Source organism: Rosa rugosa, chromosome 4 (genome assembly GCF_958449725.1).
Source record: "Rosa rugosa chromosome 4, drRosRugo1.1, whole genome shotgun sequence".
Lineage (NCBI taxonomy): Eukaryota > Viridiplantae > Streptophyta > Magnoliopsida > Rosales > Rosaceae > Rosa > Rosa rugosa.
In genome coordinates, this window is record NC_084823.1 from 31873643 (window position 1) to 31892058 (window position 18416).

Below are 18416 nucleotides of genomic sequence, written 5' to 3' on the forward strand. Positions count from 1 at the left end.
CGAAGTACAGACTTCGTGCAAACGAGACCGGCGTTCTGCTTTGGTCGGATCAGGTTTGACGAGGAGGAGATCGGAGTCACGGTTTCGGGACTAAAGGAGGAGCGAGGTCAGAGAATTTCTGCTAGAGATCGGCGTTCGGATCGCGGGTTGAGGCTTCTATTTCGTGCTTGAAGAACCAGCCTAGTGTAACAAGTACGGTCGCTAGCACAGGCTTTGGTGGGAGGCAAGATGGTTGCCGTGGTCTCCTGCCCGGGGAGGCCGCCAGACTGATTAGACGATGGCGGGCGGCTTCTCGGAAGGGCCTGATTCGGTGGCTAGGTGTGAGGAGTGTAGGGTGTGGGCAGTGGGCCTCTGCCTTCCTAGGCTGCAGAGATGCAATCTAGAGAATTGGGCTTAGGTTAGCCCAATTCCCCTATTTTTCTCACACTTGGGTCGGGTTTGGGCTTTTTGGGGGTCGTCTGTCCTGCTCTTTGTCCTGCATATGTTCCTAGAATGTTGCTATGGGTGTGTTGAATGTTGCGACGTACACCAAAAGGGTCTTAGGTGTCAAGATGTTCAGGACATTAATTGGTTCAATTTTAGGGCAGTGTAGGATTAAAGAGTTTTTAAATTCTACATTTTCTTTTTCCGCAGTTCCTTTAGGATTTTAGTTTTGTTGAAGTATGGATTTCTTTTGGATTTAGTACTCTTCGTGAGCTTGCATTGTAATATGAGGGGTGGTCTGTACTCTTCATGCTTGACCGAGTGAGGTCGTATGATTTACCATCAATGGATTAGTCTTCCGTTGCCCTAAAAAAGAATAGGGAAGCAAAAAAGGTAAAAAGAAAGAAATTAACGAGGAATCTCCGGTTTTAAGGATGTATGTTTACTTGGTATTGGTAATGGGGTTTCCATGTTAGTGCGCTCAACCAATGTTACCATTATATGTGATTAGATCTGGTTTTAAGGGTGTTTACATCATAAATGAGGAGAAAATAAAATTAAGAGATTTTTTTTTTTTTTTAAAGAATGTTAATCTATAGCATTTATTTCAGTTATAAATCCAATGGTCAAGAACTTGCGTAGGATGTCGTGTAAACCTAGCCCTAATTGTATTGTTTAGAAAAGGAGAGATTTACAGTTCTAAAAGGTACAGATTTCCTCCTACTAGTTTTGATGTTGGGTCGTTAATGGTTTTGAAGTTAAATTACTGTTTTTTGGACGAAACCCTAATTCAGAAGGACACCGGATTTAATCGGCTCAAAGAGCTCACGTTGTTTGAGACTGATTTTGATGGAGTAGTCGTGGAGCTGCTTTCTAGATCCCCTAATCTTGAGATATTGATACTCAAGCCATCTCGTGGAAGTATAGATAAATATATTGAACTTTGTGATCTTCCCAAGCTCAAGAAGGTTAAATTTTGGCCTCAAGGTTATAGCTACAAGATTGAAGCAGCCAATCTTCAAACTCTTATACACAACGATTGTATGGGCTTTAGCCCGCTGCCGGACATCGGAGCACTCAACTGCGGTAACATAAAGGAGATCAAAATGTACCTTGGCCATTCTACCGTTACCAAAGAATATATTGTGAAACTTATTTCTAAGTTTCCATTTCTTGAGGAGTTGATCTTGCGCGCCTCCCTCGTATCAAAGGAGCAGAAAGGCTCTCGTCGTCTGGACGAGTTACAAGATTACTTTACTTCTAAGTTTCCAAATCTTCGAGCTTGCCGCTTAAGGGGCTGTTATGAGCATTATGGCAATTAGTTCTTTTGTTAAACATGAGGAGGAGAACTTGGGTTCCAATTATTAGGCACCGTAATTCTCTTATATTTTTTCATTTTTTCATGGCTGTAGTTATAAGGCAATTAGTTGTTTTGTTTAACATCAGGAGGAGAACTTGGGTTCCAGTTAATAGGCATAGTAATTCTCTTATATTTTTTCATGTTTTCTTGTGCGGTTAAAATCAAACTGTTGTTTTTATTCAAAAAAAAAAAAAACAAACAAACAAACAAACTGTTGTTTAGCATGGGATATCCACCTGACTGGTTGTTATCCCTTGTTGAACTTAATGTAGTTGATTTAGACTTGGTCACACCATTTGATGATCTCATGCATCTGATCTAATACAAACCCTCGTATCCAAACTCGACATTTGCAAAACAGAATTCAAGAGGTACCAAACTTCCAGTTCCCATTACTTTTAGCAACCAGTGTGATCAATGGAAAAGGTTAATACTTACAAATTAGGGCCAATTTGGCTCTAAATCCATTTGTGTTTGTCATGGATGTCAAGAGATGAAGTTTAAGAGATCCTTTTGTATTACTCACCTTCTGCAAAAGGAGTACCACAAATGAAAAACCAACAATTGTTGGAAAACTCTCTATTGATTCACTTTTACTCACTTTCCTTATTCCTGGTTTGTTCAAATGAATCCGCAGAGTTTGAAATATGATTAAGAGCCTCCTTCAAAAGAAGGATCCCCGAATATATGTGCGGCTCCCCCCAATCTGATCCAATGATCCATACAGGTCCAAATCTGAGGTCCTCTCAAGAGAAGGAAAAAAAATCAACCAAATGGAAACGATTTAGTCATCGAGTTCTGAAAAATAAGTAGACATGCAAGATCAATATTTCAAGATGATAACAGAGACTAAATAACAAATTGATCTGGCTGATTTTTTTTTTGATGATGATCCATGAAAGGAGACACAAAAATACATAATGGTTTGGAAAGTTGGAGCACATTGCAGGTGGTATTGTGATATGAAAAATGGGCTAGCTCCCTTTCTATTCTTATAACTTACTTATAAAACTGATCGAGATTACTACCAGAACCAAAGCTGTCATTAGAACTCATATCTTACCTAATGTTACTTATGTTGCCAATAAGGGAATACAAAATAAAGAAAGGTATAATTCTTCATTTGGCTGAATGAAGCAAGACTGCTATAAATTAGGAAACTGGATTTTGATGAGTGAATTTCCATCGATATGTTGTGTGTCAAGTTACCAAGCAGGGGAACTTTGATGGTAAATACAGAGAATTTCAAGCTTAAACTTGACCACAGGGGAGGGACAGGGTTAGACGTTGCCACGTTGGAAATCAAATTTATGTATATAACTATAAATCCCTACTAAACCCTCGGTTCTTACTAATTAAGTAATTAGTTGCTGGAATTCAACACCCTACTCTTTAGTGTAAAATGTTACGTCGAGGTGTAGTAAGCCTCACCACATAAATAGAGAGTTTATTACTTGATGATGAAGAAAAAGATTCATCAGTTGGAAATCTGATTGGTCCCCCTAATTCATCTAGAAATTAATTAACCCCCTGTTAAGTCGATTCTTGCTCTCCAAGCTATTAAGTTTCTATAAAACCTAGCTAACATCTCCACACCACACTAGTTTCTAAAATCCACCTCCTGTCTTCCAAGGTTAGGGTACTTTCTTTAGCCTCAAATCCCCCGTATATCTTCTTTATCTCTCCATCGATCCATTCATCAGTTTCAGGTTCTGTATAGAACAAATCCCAGAATAAAGATCACAAAGAAACCCTAGCTGAAAGAATTAAGTTTTCAATTCATGGAGGATCATATGCTTCTGCCTGGCCATAGGTTTTGCCCCTTGGAGGATGAATTACTCTTGTACTACCTTAAGCCCAAGGTGAACGGGAAGGAGGTACCTGGAAAAGAGTCCCTTATTTGCGAGTTGGATCTTTACGGCGACCAAGAACCATGGAAGATATGGGAAAGATTCGAAGCAAGACGGGCAAACGACTTGAGGAAGAACAAAGATCTCTACTTCTTCACCCAAAGGAAAAAGGTCAGTGCAAAGGCCTCGCGTATAAGTCGGAAAGTTGGGAGTGGTACTTGGAAAGGCCAAGTCGCAGCCAAGGACGTATATCTTCTGGATGAGAATCAGAAGCCAACAACCACTCTTCTTGGTTTCAAGAAAACCTACACCTATCAGAATAAGCGTTCTGTGCATCATGGTCGCTGGATCATGTATGAGTTCGAACTTCATAAGTCGCAACTCCTGCCCAAGAAACAAGTAAACAAGAATGACTATGTTCTTTGTTTACTTAGGAAAAATGATGAACTGCCGGAAAAAAAGCGAAAATTAAAGACAACAAGAAGAGGAAATGCTTGAGGAGGACTATGTTGAAGATGGTGATGGAGATAATGATTTGAACTGCGATCCTGCATTGTTGCTTGAGGAGCAGCGAGAGAAGCGGCAATGCCTCCTATCTTGCTCCAATAATAATGAGGCAGCACCATCATTGGAGTGGGCTGAACTAGAACAATGGTTCAACCAACAATTCTTGCAGCCAGCTGCACCGTCATTAGAAGCTGAACAAGAAGCTGGACCAACACCACTAGAAGATGAGCCAGCTGTTGCTTTGAAAGTGTATGAGGACTTGGGAGTGCAACAACACGTAACTGAACTGCAACTAAGGGATGAAAACTTGGGGCAGCAATGTCATGATATACCAATTACCATTACAGCTAATGAAATAATGAGTGGCCTTGACTTTCACCATGACGAAAATCTAGAGCAGCAAATGGGAGATGAAGTTGGTGTCATGACAGAAGGGGAAGTCGATGCGTATGGTGGGAATTTGAGTGATGTTATGGTTGGCGAAGACTGGGCCAAGTCTTTGATGGAGGACCTAATGAATGATGAGCAGCTAAATACCATGGAAGACTGGGCCAAGTCTTTTATGGAGGACCTAATGAATGATGAGAAGCTAAATACCATGGAAGTGGACAACTGCCTGGAATGATGGTTCTTCATGTTTGGATAACTTGGCATTTAGTTAGTTGACATTCTTTCTCTTTTACATTGATCTCTATGAGGTTCAATTCATGTAATTTTGGACGGGTTGAGGCATTATGTCCACCCCAATTGTATCTTTTTTCAATTTAACAAGGAATATGGGTGTGAGGGCCTAACCCCCCAGCTAGACTGGGTTCCAGCCCTCAGTTAATTAAAAGATTTCCAATTTCTTAATTATCATATGACAGTACTAAGTAGAGCAAAATGTAGGTCAAATGGTTGTGGTAGTGATTTTGTAGCTAGTTTAAAGTTTTTATAAATGTATATGATAAACTAGGTAATGAAACTAGTTTCTGTTTCACAATGAACTTGAATACGAACACACACACACACACACACACACACACATATATATATATATGATGCTATTTGTGCCGCTTAAGTAGTTGGTAGCAGTCGATATTCTACTTCTGGTATAATAATCAGTGCAGCTAGTTGTACCAGTGTTACAGAATGATGGTGTTTGTTGAAGGGTTTCGCTGTCATGCTTGGACTCAGAGCTCTGGGATCTTCGAAGGGATTGGGACTGAATTGGCTTGTGGAAATGATACAATATTGGTTTGGAAAGTTGGAGCACATTGCATACTCTTAAGAAGTTTATGAGCTTGTATCTTGGATCCAAGACCAATGATAACAGTTTATTCATGTCTTCAATGCTCCAAAATACTTTAAAAACTTGGCCTTCATCATCACTGCCATATCAAACAGGATATTCTCTCTGTGTCACTTACAGTGCACATTTCAGGCTTATCAACAATTCATCAATCTCACCCTCAATCGTCACTAATTCATGGAAAGCACAGATTCTTATTGTGACACCATAAAAGACTTTGAAAGAATTCACAGAAACTGCAGATGTCCAACTCTGCATCAAGATGTGGCCCTACCCTTTTCCTACTCATTTTCTCTTTTCCTACTCATTTTCTCTTTTCCATCAACTTGAATATCAACATCTTCCTCATCTTCATCTTCATTGTCATCAAAGTATTCGAGAGACTTTCCTCTTTTTCCTCTGCCATTTTATCAAAGGTTCTTTTGATCTAAAGTTGTATCCAAAGTTATATCGATAGAGTTCCACCTTGTCGGGACATCAACAGAAATGGTTAACACTATCTATACTTCCCAATCAATCAACCAACAGCTTTCCTATACTAATGCCCTGGTGATTAGGAATAACACAAAAGTTTATGTATTCTTTCTTGTAGTTTCCAACCACCACAAAATAATATGGGCAGTTAATAATACCATGTAATTTATATTGTGAACCGATTTTCGTGCATCAGTTGTTAAGCAAGCACAGTAATTTAATGTACTGAGATAAAAAGACAGAATACAAAGTGTCCCAATTTACAACTTAGAACGAAAGCAAATTATTAATACAATTTCTATGAGTTTATTTAATTAGGCATATTGTCTTCCATTCAGACTTGGTATCATTGAGGCTCACACTTAGAATCTGCCAGCAGCCCTGCATAATTGGTACTTGAGAGTTTTGAATGAGCAAGCTAAAACTTATTCGCAGAGATGCTACTGTCCATTCCTTTGTTTGCTCTTACTCATCCTGCAATGTAAGAGATCACAATCAAAACAAAAAAAAAAACTATGTACATAGTACAGGATATCTATGTATATATCCAATCAAATTGCACAGAGTAAAAACAAATTGCACAATTAATCAAATTCTTTATTCATAAGTGCATCACTATTAGTATCGATTACCGAAAGTGGCAACTGACAATATTAGACAAATTATCCGAATATGCCAAGGAAGGGATTTAGATGATAACATTTAGTTTCAAATCAGAATCTAATCAACAACGGACAAAAAGATACATATCAAGGAAACAGAAGAATAAAAGATCCAACTACTGGTTTTGAACTTTATCATCTTAACACCTCAGAAAACAAAGTTTTGATTTTTCAATCATAAGAGAAAGATTTCAGATCAAGTTGGACCCGTTAACTCTAAGATAAGCCAGTAATAACAAATTTATTTAGTTCATGTCTCTTATTTTTTTGTGGTATATATCAGACCTACAATTTGTCTTCAAGATCAAAGTGAACTAGGTTCGATCTGAGGACATTGTGGCAGACTTGTTCACTAAGTCATTGCCCAAATCCACGTTCGAGAAACATGTTGCAAGCATTGGCTTGCGGAAGTTATCTGAACTCCCATGATCGTAGTCATCAGGGGGAGAAGCAGAGATCAGGAAACGTGAAGGGTGTATTATGCTCTTTTTCCCCTTCAACCAAGGTTATTTTTGTCCCACTGGGTTTTTGTTACTCGGTAAGGTTTTTGACGAGGTAACGAAAGAAGCACCGCATTTGGGCGACACAAGGGGGAGTGTTTAAGTAAATCCAGATTGTGTCTGGCCCAAATTCTAGGTTATTTGACCTAGTGGTAATAGAGTTTTAATTAGAGATAATCTCGGAGAATCTTAGAGATATCCATTCAATGTATGATATCTTTCCTTGTACAATTCAGATTCTATGCATTGTAATCCTCTATACTCTTCTATGTTTGAGAATTATTCATCGATGAATTGTATAGATTTTAGATATTTGAATTTAAAATATATAAAATTAAGTTAAAATTGTGATTCGATTAGTGAATTTTGAATTATTTACCTCATTTCATTTTAAGGGCAAAATGAACTATTAAAAATAGTAATTAGACCACAATTAGTAAGTAAAAATGTGTGGACTGTATCCAACTTTTATATAGCAAAATGGGTGCGGACTGAATTATTTACCTTGTTGGGTCTGCTCTCAAGTTACTAAAGGGTTTGACTTGGGACGACAAGGAATCTTCTGGTGGCTGGCTACTGCCAAATTAAAAGCATGCACTTTTTCCCAACACAAAAGTGCATAGAAGTTGAAATATAACAATAAAAATCACTGGTCTCGTACAGAACACAAACAATGGAGTATTATGTTATTTTATTTCATCATACTACAATCCAATTTCATTGCAACAAGCGATCCAGTTTCATTTTATTACATTCAAATGATGCAGCTACGCAAAGCAAGCTCTGCGATCCTTTCAATGCAATAGTCCAGCTTCCCGGTAGCTTTCAACAGAGTCGATGAGAGTCTCATCCAATGCCCGGTAACTCCAACCTAGCCTTTGCAGTTTCGCTGAGCTCACCTTTATGTCTTCTTCTACTTCAACAAAGCTGCAAACATACGTTTGCATATTCAAATCAGTAAAGAGAGCAAACCATTATCACAGGAATTTATTTGCAAGACCATGCTGATGGATGAGGTAAATCCCACCATTCTAACTACTAGTATTAATGGAGACCCTTACTTCTTCGGATAATTGTAATTAGGATAAAGGCGCCACAGCTTCTCAACTAGATCCCCATTCTTAACATTGTGGGACTTGCATATGTATCTTCCTTCAGCCTCCTGCTTCTCATATACCATAAGAAGTGCTTCGGCTAAATCCCGTACGTCAACTATCTGCCGGGGCCTGTTTTCCAGTGACTCCTTTCCTTCTGCATGGGGACATTGTTAAGGGCAGTTAATATATACAGTTATACACACACTACAAGAAATACAAGCAGCGTGTGCTCATGAATGGGGATACACCTAGATTTAGCTACATAGAAAGCAAAATATAGACAAACACATGTAAACTAGCTCAAACTATAATGGATATATAACCTTTCTAACAACTAGATGTTTGTCTATAAGTATGAAGAGTTCAGAAGTATTGAATGCAGTATCATTATGGAAAAAGTAGTACCCCTCAAAAGCTTGATGAGGATCATGGTACTTGCATTTACAGTCGACTGCAGAATTGGGCCGAGTATAAGATAGGGACAAACAGTCACAAGATCAATCCCGGTTGTTTTTGCAAACTGCAGAGCCTCAGATTCTGCTTCAGTTTTTGAAAGGCAATACCAGTTCTGGCAAAAGCAAGAACATACAGATGTAAATTTCTTGCATTAGAGGGCACCACCTACCGTATGTTATATAAATGTCAATTTTGTCCCAGATATAACTACAGAATATAACTTCTAGAGTAAACTAGTAAAGGGATTGATGGTCAGCATAGTTTATGGCTAAATGAACTTGCTTCATTAAGAAAGGGAAAATGTAACAAATAAAACTAGGGACCAAGTTGCAGATTTGTACTAGTTGAATTGTATCTGAATGAAAATGTCCAATACATAGTTTACATGTGCCTCAAACAGAACTGCTTGCTCAGTTGACAATAGATTTGATTTTACAATTTTGGTAACACAACTTTTGCATTTGGAAGAAGTTGAGAAATATGACTGCAAAATGTGGAATTCAATTTCATAAAGGTTAGTAATTAAATAAAAAAAAACCCCCCACTTTTGGGTAATTTCATTCATCTTTTGATAAGCATCGTTCATATTGATCCAGGATTTATGTCTATAGTCTACTGATAAAAGCTTTTTGTTATCTATGGAAACAACATAGTTTTCACACTCTTATTTCTATTGTCTTGTTAGTTCTTGGAGCAATGAAAAACTAATAGAAGTGTTCTTGGTATCCTCTCAGAAGAATCAACAGATTCTAAATTCTGAAAGAAAGTTGTGTGTTTACGTGTCCTATTTCATGGTCTACCACAAACTGCAACTATCATTAAGACTGAGTGCATTGTACGATATAAATTTTGTCAACAGATACCTCAGTATTTCTGCAGTATTCCTTATCTGACCAGCAAGACTCATCCAATAGTTGACCTTCAGCCCACGTAGGATTCATGGCCACAGCAGCAACAGAGGACACATAAAGAACTCGCTTGACTTTTGCTTCAAGAGATGCTTTAAGTACATTAAGTGTCCCCTTAACAGCAGGTTCAATTAACTCTACCTGCACAAAAGATACACCAAATATTGGGGAAAATTATCATTAGGTAAGTCTACCTTAGGACATTAAACTGTATAATAAACCCAAGTGTACTTTGTGCACTGAATAGTCAATTGTGATGGGACAGCAACGGTTACAGATAAGTTGGCATCCTTTAGATGCTTCAATCATCTACATTATTGCTTATAACCATTCTTATATATGCAACTGACTGTATGATTGATCAAATAACCTGGGAAACACGATTGAGCATGTTAACTCGTGCAAGTACCAATATTGGAGGATAATGAGAGACACACTTGCCTCAGGATCTGGCACACTGCCGGAGGGAACGGGACTGGCAACATGAAATACTCCATCACATCCTTCAATTGCCGAGCGAAGGGAGTCATAATCCAATAAGTCCGCCTTGAACAGTTTCAAGTTCTCAGATGCCTTGTCAAGCTTTCTCAAGTGAGAGTTCTTGTCATCCGCTACATGCACAATACAGTATTATCAAGAGTTCCGCAGCACAGCCATTTCCATGATTCTTTGCTAGCTAGTCGCTATGAAATGAATCAAGATACTTATTTATGTTCACATTAATCATTAAACCCATTACCGACTCACACACACCAAAAAGAAAAAAACAATAATCAGCCAAAAAAAAATAACACAATTACTAAAAACTTAGAATTTAAGACTGGGAACCCAACAGATTGATCAAATTTTTGTGAAATGAGAACAGAACAAGTAATATTCAATCCGTAAAAGCCAGAGAGACCTAGCAGAAAATGGAAATGAAAAGCGGATGAACCTGATGAATGGAACAGTACATACAGTTACAATAACAAAAGAATTAAAGTTATATAGTTTCTCAAAGAAAATTAGGAAAAGAAGGGGTTGAGTTATGAATGGCATTACTGGGTTCTCTGACGGTTCCGTGGACTATGCAATTCTTGGAAAGAAGAAGCTTAACGACCCAGGAGCCAACGAAACCTCCAGCCCCTGTAACACAGAACCTTCCATTCTGAACTGCCATTTAGTTGGAAGAGCTCTCTTTGGGTTTCAAGTGTGATTATGATACGGAAATTGAGAAAATGGTGTGGCTTGTAATATATGCAGTTGGAGCATTTATGCTGGCGAAAGCGGTGACAGCACCAGACGTGTTTAGAAGTCATGACCGGTGACCAGACATTTATTAATTAAGCAGGCTTGACTAACATATAGTCTCCTTTCTTCAAGCGCTTTCATACAATTTAGTGTGCTAAGATATGCGTATCATCAAATGTTGATTTTCTCTAATATGAAATATTCCTCTGGTGCAGGTAGAAGTGATATCGAACCTTCTGTGAAGGGGACAGTTAATGTACTTAAAGCATCTGTTGAAGCAAAAGTCAAGCGAGTTGTTTTTGTGTCCTGCCGCTGTGTCCTTCAATCCTAGGTGAGCAGATGGTCAAGTCTTGCCGGCGGAACCAGGATTTGAAACTCTTGGGGAGGGGAGAGTCGAGATATAAAACATGAGGTTAGGGAATTATAATGTTAAATTCAGCAACTCCAATGCCCTTATTAAGTTTCATAATAATAAGATAATTGAATAAGCTAGACATAGATGATAATTAATTGCAAGATATCCTAAACCTAATCAACATTTCTATATTTATTTGTTATAAATTAGGTAATTAGCACATAACACTTAATGATTTTTAAATTATTTTCTTTATTTTTTGTTACTTGTTTGTTGCCAATTGCCATTGGCTTTTTTTGTTTTTTTTGGGTGGGGGGTGGGGGTTGTGTCCAGTTATTGAATTAAGGCCAAGTTTAATACAGTTTTATGTGGTATATAACCATATATAGTAGATTAAGTGAAGAAATGGTCAGGATGTGGGTGAGGGGTGGTCGGTCTAGACCCCTTCACTACCTTCTTGGATGAGACTTGTTGGTCAGATAAGGAAAACTGCAGAAAGGTTCAGGTATATTGCTCTTCTAGAATACTACACAATGAACCCAGTCGTAATGATATTTAGAAGGGCAAATTACTGGTCACTCCCTCAACTTTTGGGGAGTCGACAGTTCAGTCCCTCGTATCATAATTTTAACAAATAACTCCCTATACATTCAAATCTCACACAATTTGGTCCAAAATGACCATTTTACCCCTAACTTTTTTTTTCTTTTCTTTTTTTTCTATCCTCTCTCTCACTTCCTCTTTTTTTTTTTAATTATTTATTTATTTTCTGTTTATCTCTTCTTCTTCCCCATCTTTCTCCTCCTTCTACTTATCCCTCCTCTCTCCTTTTGTTTATCTCTTCTTCTTCCCCATCTTTCTCCTCCTTCTGCTTATCCCTCCTCTCTCCTTCTGTTTATCTCTTCTTCTTCCCCATCTTTCTCCTCCTTCTGCTTATCCCTCCTCTCTCCTTCTGTTTATCTCCCTCCTCTCTCAAATGATCATCCCCAAACTCTATTTACTGCTACTTCTTCGATTTCGCCACCATGAGGCCGCCTCTGCCTCCGCCCCTACACTACTCGTTCTCTGACTTCGCCATTTGCTACTCGTTCTCCGATCTCCTAGCCCACCAAATACTCCGCCGCCATGAGGCCGCCTATGAAAGTAGCTGAAACATCCCCCTTCAACTCGGAGCCCTCACGGGCCCAAACTGTAGACCCCCGTACTTTTTCTTGTTTATTTTAATTTGTCGTATAATGTTTGAAACTACGTATTCGTATGGTACACAAGTATTCGCGCTTAGGTTAAGGCTTTGAGGCCATTAAAAAGGATTAAGAAATTTAGAGAAAATCCAATTTGGGTCTAGAAAAGTATTTTTAAAGTATCAAGGCTTAGGATAAGCTCGGAAAATTTTTCCCGAAAGGATTTGATGAAGTATAGGAGAAATAAGGATGTTTGAAGAGATAATTTTCGGAGTGGGCTTGAGAAAATTAAAAGGAAAATGAAATAGTAGCAGCCCAAGCCCATTGGCCCAAAAGGAGGGGCAGATTTGACTTTTCACAATTAAATTTGGGAGAGGTATAAAAGCAAAACTTTCCTCACAAACCCTAGCCTCTCCCTCATTTCTTTTCAGCTCTTTCTCTCTCTAACCGAGAGCCTCTCTCTCTACAATCTCACCGGAAATCGCCGCCGCCGCCGTCGCCGCCGCACCGCCGCCGTCGCCGGAATCCGGATTTCAACCAAAATTTCCAGATTTTCTTCTCTTCCTTCCCTCTTTCCTTTTCTCCAACCAAAATCAAGAAATTTAGCCATTCAATCCCCCAAAAACCCTAGAACCCGAAGCTAAAATTGGGGCTTTTGTGATTTCTTCTTTCCAAGCTCAAATCAAGGTATTTTCCATCCTAATCTAGCCTCTAATCCTTCGATCTATACCTATTTCTTCCTAAATCCGAGATTTTAATTTGGGTTTGTGATTTTGTTTGCATGAACCCGATTTCTCCTTGAACCATCAAGCTAGGCTATGGGTTTGGCAAGGATTTTTGGTAAGGATCTATCCATGCAACCTTGTTTTCGAGTTTTTGGTTGAGATGTTGATTATGGACGGATTTGTAGGTGAAGAAGGCCAAGGAGAAGGTATATGACGTGGTTTTTGAAGGAGAAAGGGTAAGGAATGGGTTTTGGACAAACCCTAGAATTTTTGGAATTTATTTGATTGATTTGGTTTATGTTGAGCTATTGTTGTTGTTGGAAAAATTGTGAAATTAGAGATTTGAGGATGGATAAATTAGTAGGATTTTATTAGCATAATTTTCTTAGTGTTGGAATTTTGTTGTTGAAGATTTGGTAATTATAGTTGTGTAGTTTTGGCCAAAGGAAAAAGAAAAGGAAGAAGAAAAGAAATGGATTTGTTCTTGGAAGAAAAGGGAAAATAAAGAAAATGGTAAAAATTGGATTAAATGAGTTTTTACCTTGGTAAAGTGGTAAAAAGGTGAAGAAGGTGAAAGTAAAGGTAAATTCGGCAAAAAGGAGGTAAAAGGTAAAAGTGAAAGTGTGGAGGTAAAAGTCATGGTCAAAGTGAAAAGGTGAAAAATGAGAAGTAATTGGATAAAGGTAAAAGTAAAACTTTATTTATAATTATTTATTTATTTATTTTTAATAAATAATAAATAATGGTAAATAAAGGATTACTTGGTCAAAAGTCAGAAGTCAAAGTCAAAGGTCAAAAGTCAACTCCGAGAGTTGACCAGGGTTGACCGACCTCGTAAAACGTGAGGATCGACTCGACTTTGGTCGCTCGGATTGACGATAGTTTAGCGGAGCGATAAGGACGCCTTCCTTTTTAAGAAAGAAGTTGGTTTTCCAAATTGGTAAAAGTCGGAATAAATAATTAATGGCCTCATTGAAATAAAAAGGAATTAGTGTGCGCGATTACTTAAAGTTGATCATGATGTTTACCTGGATAATTACTTACAAACTAAGTAATGGTTTAGGAAACACGATCGTTAAGGAAGCTTAAGCGGAAAGCATCAGAGTGTGGAGTACGCCAACATATTCCAGGTAGGGTGAGCTGTCCCTTCCTTGTTAGAGGCTTTTCGATATATGTGGAATGCTCTAGTATAATATTATGTTGCCTGCAAGTACGTTTTTGGTTGTTCATTAGTCGATGCCTCGTGATACATGTGTTTTCAAAACTGATAATTGTTGATTGTGAAAACCGAGGCTAGACTTGCATGTTGAGATACTGTACCTTTTGTATGTTGTGTTTGTGACCTGAAAGTGAATGGGACCTAGACGCGTAGATTCCTAGGGATCCCACGGTGTCGATAACCGTGAACCTCCGGAGGGGGCTGTGCTCCTATGTTTGTCGGGGAAAGGTAAGTACAGACAGTGAACCAGTCATAGGAGACTCAGAGCCAGGAAATGGACACTTTCGCTACTTGTAGTCACAAGGACTACAGAGTAGTTGGCTGGTTCTCTTACTCAGGACGAACCAGATCGGTCACTGATTTATTTTACTTTAGCCGGCAGGTAAGTATCTCGGAGCTCCAAATTGTGTGAAGCATGCTGCATATGATTTCCTGAAACGAAACAACTGTGATTGTTTTTGTTTGCATTTGTTTTACTTGATTTTACAAATGCGCGCAACCTATATTCTAGTAGCTATGTTTTACCTATTAGATTTCAAACCTAACTAAGGTTGGGTCGGCCCCTATTGGGCTAGCGAGGACGAAATGCTCACCCCTACATTTCAGGTTACCACGAGGTCATTCCGGACGATTTGGATTAGAGGTGGGTCGTTGGCCGAGTCCGTGTGTTGCTGTTCCTGTTGCTTGAAGTTCTTCCCATTTGGTACTCTATCGATTTACTAGCTTCTCTTTTTATGTTGAACTCTGTGAGGTCCGCCTACCTGGGAGCGCGCCTCACCCCTTGTTGTATTGTTATTGTTGAACTCCCTTTCATTTCGGTTATGATGTAAGCCCTAAGGCATCACAGTGCACTTGCCACTTTATTTTGTTGCTTGTCCAGACTTGTTATTTTAAATGTTGGGTTGTTGATTTAAAGTCCTTTCTTAAAAGTTTTTATTGGTCTCCCATTTTCCCAAAAATTGCATTTTCAACAAGCCTTGTAGTATTAAGTTGGTAGGTCTACGGTACGTCTACGACGTATCGAGCTCCTATTGGCTTAATATTACGGCGCTGTGGTATACCCATTCGGGTCGCCACAGTAGAGTGGTATCAGAGCCGGTTCCGAAAAAAAAAAAAAAAAAAAAAAAAAAAAAAAATTTGTTTTCGTAAAAGCGTTACTTCTAAAAACCCAACAACCCAAAAACGTTTTCGAGAAAGTTTTTGTTGGTTTTGTAAAAGTGTTCTCGATTTCAAAAAAAAAAAAAAAAAAAAAAAAAAAAAAAGCTTTGCGGAAAAATCTTTTGAGTTTTCGTTGTCTTGCGAGTTGTCTCGATTTCAAAAGAAAAGGATTTAAGAAAGAAGTTTCAAATCACCTGTGACGCCTAATCCCAAACCATCGCTTCTCATTTAGATTCCTTTGCGCTACCATAATCCATTCGCGTGGCTCCCCTATCTACTTTGCTTCTTTTCGAGAGTCATTCATTCGTTGCATAATCCGATCATCGTAGTTATGTGTTGTTGCAAAATGATATCGTGAGATCTTCATTAGGGAGATTCCACATCGTGCATTTGGCACATGATAATGGAAAAGTCTTTGATTTGTAGACTTCAACCGGACGTTGAAGAGTTTATGATTTCTCATGTTGTGAGCTTTGTGAATCATATTGTCTTTTGTTCTGTCTCAGTTTGATTCCTGTTACGATGCCGCCACGACCCGATCCTAGAATGGCAGCCGTGCTAAGGGCATTCGAAGCCCTAGGCAATGCCCCGGAACAGACCCCAGAGGAACTTGAAAGATATAGGGTGACGCAATGCTTGGAGCAGTTCACCAAGCTTAAACCACCCCAGTTCAATGGAATCGGTGAAGCCTGCGAGGCTGAAAACTGGTTGAGGCAAATCTTGAAGATCTTGGATATCTCACGGACACCGGAGCAGTACCGTGTGTCCCTAGCTGTACACCAGCTTGTCGGGGAGGCTGACAACTGGTGGGATACCGTCCGTAGCCTACGGACTGTCGCTGATCTAACTTGGGCAGAGTTCGAGCAACTCTTTCTGGAGAGATTCTTTCCACCTGTTCTGAAGGCACAGAAGATCAGTGAGTTCTTTGCTTTGACCCAAGGAAACAAGACCACTCACGAGTATGTTGTGGCCTTCACACGACTACTTAAGTACGTGCCAGCAATCGCCAATATCGATCAGATGAAGAAACAGAGGTTCATGGCGGGACTCCGCGACTCGATTCGACGCGAATTACGCTCGGACACTACCTTGAGCTACAGTGAGTCCGTAGCCGCCGCCTATGCCATCGAGGCTGATGAAGCTGCATACCCAAGACGTGGGGATGGTCAGGGAAGTTCTCACCCATGGAAGAATGGCTGGGTGCACCGGAGGAAGCTCCGAGGAGGAAACCCCCAAGGATATACCAGTTCCAGTAGTAGCAGTGGATCTTCATGAAGACGGGGCACTGCACCCTACACTTGTTTTGCTTGTGGCCAACCAGGACACACCAAGGCTCGCTGCCCGTTGGTTAACAACTCACAAGGAGCATCTTCTAGCTCGGGATTCCAGAATCCGAGGCCAGCTCAGTCACTATCGACTCAGATATCGCCAGCACCTTACCGACCACCAAACCCTACTCAGCAGCAGTACCAACCACCTCAACCACTGACAGTGAGGTATGACCAGCAGAACATTGCACCACGACCTGCCAACCAGGCAAATCGAGGAAGAAACCGTGGAGGACGCAATCAAGGAGGACGTGGACAACTGTATGCAATTACCGGTGGGGAGACTACTGAGGCTTCTGGCTCTGGCACCGCACTAGCTGGTACGATACTCATCTCTAACTCTGAGGCTAGAGTTTTGCTTGACACTGGTGCATCTCATTCATTCATCACTACATGGTTAGCTGAGTCACTAGAACTAGAACCAACCCCGCTAGACGGAGTTTTCGACTTCAACACACCGCTTGGTGTGGGGACTGGAGTAGACAAAGTCTACAGGAAGTGCCAAGTTGTTATTGGCAGTAGGAAGCTCCAAGCCGATCTCTATCCAATCGAGTTGTATGATTTTGATCTAATTCTCGGGATGGACTGGCTGAGCAAGTACAAAGCACTCATCGATTGCGATCGACGCGCCGTACGAATCACACCACCAAGCAGGGAGACCTTCGAAATAAAAATGGCAGAACCCCTATTACCTCCAAGTTCATTATTGAAGGCTTGTTTTCGAGGGAGGAGAACGCTTGCTTGTTACAGCATCATCGCTGCAGGAGAAAAAGCAAACATGGAGTCCAACAGCTACGTGCCGATTGTAGACGAGTACCCCGACGTATTTCCGGAGGAGCTACCAGGATTACCCCCGCATCGTGAAGTGGAATTCCGCATTGACCTAGTTCCCGGTACCGAACCGATCTCCATATCGCCATATCGGATGGCACCAGCCGAGATGAGCGAATTAAGGGTACAACTAGAAGATCTGGAAAGCAAGGGATTCATCCGAAAGAGTTCATCACCTTGGGGAGCTTCTGTCTTGTTTGCTAAGAAGCCTGACGGAACGCTACGTTTGTGCGTAGACTATCGACGATTGAACCAAGTAACGATCAAGAACAAGTATCCACTACCAAGGATAGACGAGTTGTTTGACCAACTTGCGGGAGCAATGTTCTTCTCTAAGATCGACCTTCGATCAGGGTATCACCAGTTGCGAGTGCGTGAAGAGGACATACCGAAGACGGCTTTCCGAACGCGCTATGGGCACTTCGAGTTTGTTGTCATGCCTTTTGGGCTGACCAACGCCCCAGCCGCATTCATGGATCTAATGAACAGAGTGTTTCGACCCTACTTGGATAAGTTCGTGATTGTCTTTATCGACGACATCCTCATCTACTCCAAGACGCAAGAAGAGCACGCGTATCATCTTCGCATAGTTCTGCAGACATTATTGGATCACCAACTCTACGCTAAGAAATCCAAGTGTGACTTTTGGCTCACAGAAGTAAAGTTCCTTGGACATGTCATCTCTGCAGCTGGACTTTCAGTGGACCCTTCAAAAGTCGAAGCTGTACTTAATTGGGAACAACCGCAGAACGTGAACGAAATCCGCAGTTTTCTTGGACTGGCTGGTTACTACCGCCGTTTTATCCAAGATTTCTCCAAGATCGCTCTACCATTGACCAAGCTGACAAGGAAAGGCGCAAA

The 18416-nt window shown here is 40.1% G+C and overlaps 2 protein-coding genes and 1 long non-coding RNA gene across 3 annotated transcripts; 2 read left to right on the plus strand and 1 right to left on the minus strand.

Moving 5' to 3' along the window:
- Positions 1-3186: 3186 nt before the first annotated feature.
- LOC133744653 (NAC domain-containing protein 45-like) lies at positions 3187-4131 on the plus strand. Its single transcript, XM_062172724.1, has one exon. It carries the CDS (start codon positions 3565-3567, stop codon positions 4129-4131), a length of 567 nt encoding a protein of 188 aa, XP_062028708.1. The 5' UTR covers positions 3187-3564.
- A 3520-nt stretch (positions 4132-7651) lies between these two features.
- On the minus strand, positions 7652-11132 carry LOC133745208 (cinnamoyl-CoA reductase 1-like). The gene is made up of 6 exons (XM_062173230.1): positions 10570-11132; positions 9970-10139; positions 9484-9669; positions 8570-8732; positions 8129-8318; positions 7652-7994 (listed from the first exon to the last, which is right to left on the minus strand). Exons 1-6 carry the CDS (start codon positions 10685-10687, stop codon positions 7862-7864), a joined length of 960 nt encoding a protein of 319 aa, XP_062029214.1. The 5' UTR covers positions 10688-11132; the 3' UTR covers positions 7652-7861.
- Positions 11133-12311: 1179 nt separating this feature from the next.
- LOC133743456 (uncharacterized) lies at positions 12312-13416 on the plus strand. The gene is made up of 2 exons (XR_009863104.1): positions 12312-13134; positions 13205-13416. It is a non-coding gene; the product is annotated as an uncharacterized LOC133743456 (long non-coding RNA).
- Positions 13417-18416: the final 5000 nt, after the last annotated feature.